Source organism: Priapulus caudatus, unplaced genomic scaffold, assembly GCF_000485595.1.
Source record: "Priapulus caudatus unplaced genomic scaffold, Priapulus_caudatus-5.0.1 Scaffold10083, whole genome shotgun sequence".
In the NCBI taxonomy this organism is placed as follows: Eukaryota; Metazoa; Priapulida; class Priapulimorpha; order Priapulimorphida; family Priapulidae; genus Priapulus; species Priapulus caudatus.
In genome coordinates, this window is record NW_014587144.1 from 1 (window position 1) to 2,612 (window position 2,612).

At 50.8% G+C, this 2,612-nt stretch overlaps 1 protein-coding gene across 1 annotated transcript; it reads right to left on the reverse strand.

Moving 5' to 3' along the window:
• Positions 1–918: 918 nt before the first annotated feature.
• On the reverse strand, positions 919–2,498 carry LOC106820308 (putative neurotrophin receptor LTRK 1; the record flags this gene model as incomplete). Its single annotated transcript, XM_014824830.1, has 3 exons — positions 919–963; positions 1,316–1,439; positions 2,071–2,498. Coding segments are annotated over 3 exons (597 nt in total), but the record flags the coding sequence as incomplete, so codon positions are not given.
• Positions 2,499–2,612: the final 114 nt, after the last annotated feature.

The window sequence follows — 2,612 nt, forward strand, 5'->3', positions numbered from 1 at the left end:
CTTGCCCTTCTCTAAACAAAGACCAAACCGCTTTGTTCAATACAATACTCCTAGGCGAATATTGGCTCCGAAAAACCTCCCCTCCCACAGGGCATCACAGCGCCTCGAATTTCCACGAGTCAGTCAGGCAACCTACACGGCCTCTTAAGTTGTCTTCCGTGGAGAAGTTCGAGTATTTCCGCCATAACTTTATGACATGAACGGCATTTTCGTTTATTTCTAGGTGGACTTTTTCGGGGCTATCGGCCTATTGCCCTTATCTCCCCATTATCTTTTCTAGCACGGGCTAATTTGCCCGTCATGATGGAGCCGGCCAATGTTTTTTCTAATTTAAGTTTTTTACAACGCAGGCTCAAGTACTATATGGTGGTTAGTAAGAGATACCAAAAAATTTGGGCATTTGACATCAAAATTATCCAGCCGCTCCAAGCGGTGACGGAAAACCCATAGCCGGAAATGGCTTAGAGGCGTGTTAAGGTTGCTAAAACTGATGTGATTCGAGAGGCGCTGTGATGCCTGTGGGAGGGGAGGTTATTAGGAAGCCAAATATCCCAGCCTAGGGAGTATTGTATTGACAAGCGGTGTGGTCTTTGTTTTTAGACGAGAAAGAATTTCTGGCTTAATTGCAGTAGCCATAAAAATTATTCTAGGACTTGCAGGCAAAAATGTAGAATAATCATGGTCGTGAAATCAGCACTATTTTCCCGTTGGGTTTTCCGGTTGTAACACTCTAGGTATTAGTTTAGCCTCTTGATGTATATTGACATATGATATCAAGTTGCTACCACTCCCCCACAACTTTGTTGCTGTGCGTGCTTTGTCTCTGTTAGGGATGGGTAGCTTGTAGGGACTTCTCTCTTACGAGTGACCTGTCTGGATGACCTCTGAGTTGGAGGGAGGGAGTAAGGCTGGGCTCACAAAACTCCATCAAAGCCTCCCATAGCTCAGCCCACGCCAAACGACCTGCAATACATTTATATATTATGTATGGGTATTAAGTGTATACATTTCATATATATGTATATTATATTTAGTTACTATAATATATATTAATTTCTATATTATTATTCATAAAAAAAAAAAAATTATATCATATATATAGTGTGTATGTATGTCATTGTTATTGTATTGTATGTATAATATAATATATATTATATATATATACAAATACATAACATTACACACATATAATCAGTCAGAAAACCAAGAATCACGGAGTTAAAGTTTATTCTTAACATTAACTTTTCGTCTCTTGGCTCGGCGCCTTCCCCTCCCAGCCCGCGTGTTGTAACGGGAGGAGGAGGTATACCCCAACCACACGTTGGCTTCCTTCGTCCACCTCGCCCCGCCTGCCCAACGATATACTCGGAGCAGCTGAGAGTTTCCGGCGCACACCAGCGGATCGGCACGGCAAAGTCCCCGACGTTGTAGTAGTCGCCCTGCGAGCGAGAAAAAACAAGCGTGCGTTCGCTACGCTCAGCGAACAAGGAAAAACAAGCGTGCATTCACGTCCGCCCGGGGAAACGTCGAAGAAAAAGCAAACTCGCATCGCGACGCCCAGTGAGCGAGGAAAACAAGTGCGAGTTCGCGATGCTCAGCGAGTGAGGAAAACAAGCGCGCATCCACGTGCGCCCGGGACAACGTCGCGGACACTGCGCGCGTATTGGGTCGCCTGGCGAGCGAGGAAAACAGGCGAACATGCTCGTAATTTTTTTATCGAAATCGTAATTCCCGTTTCGCAAAATAACGCTTCGCCCGACGAAAAAACCGCAGACGTGTGTTCGAGGCGGCAGTTCGTCATGCCCCCCCCCCCGAAAACCCTCTCCCTCCCCCTCCCCCTCCCCGTCACAGTTGCACCCCAACCCCCACTTTGACTCCGACCCGCGGGGGTGTCGCACAAAGCGTCGCGCATTCTCGTGATTATCGAAATACGATCTTGAGGCGTCTTCCCAACATCTCTCCGAGGGCCGACCCCCTCCCTTCATTACCCCGTCGCCGCGGCAACCCCGCCCACCCCCGAGAACCTTCCCCTCCCTGTCGCCGCGGCGACCCAGCCCCGCCCCCCCTCACCTTGTACTTGTCCTGCGAGATGCCGTAGTCGCCGACCTTGACCGTGAGGTCGCCGGCGACGAGGCAGGAGCGCGCGGCGAGGTCGGGGTGAGCGAAGCCTCGCTCGTGCACGTGCTGCATCCCCGCGGCGACGTCGCACGCCATCTTGAGCAGCAGGCCGCGTCGCAGGACCGAGTCGTCGGCCGCGGCGTCGCTATGACGCAGTAGGTATGTCTTCAGGTCGCCCTGAAACGAGTCGGAACCTGCGTATAGAGGTCCCAGGGGAACGAGCTGGAACCTGCGTATAGAGGTCGCCGCGACGGCGTCGCGCTGACGTAGGAGGTACGTTTTCAGGTCGCCCTGAAACGAGGCGGAACCTGCGTATAGAGGTCGCAGGGGAACAAGTCGGAACCTGCATATATAGAGGTCGCAGGGGAACGAGCCGGAACCTGCGTATAGAGGTCACAGGGGAATGAGCCCGAACCTGGGTATAATGGTCGTCGGGTAATGTCGGGGGGTATAACCAACCGACTTATCTCAAGACCGTCGACAGAATACATTAA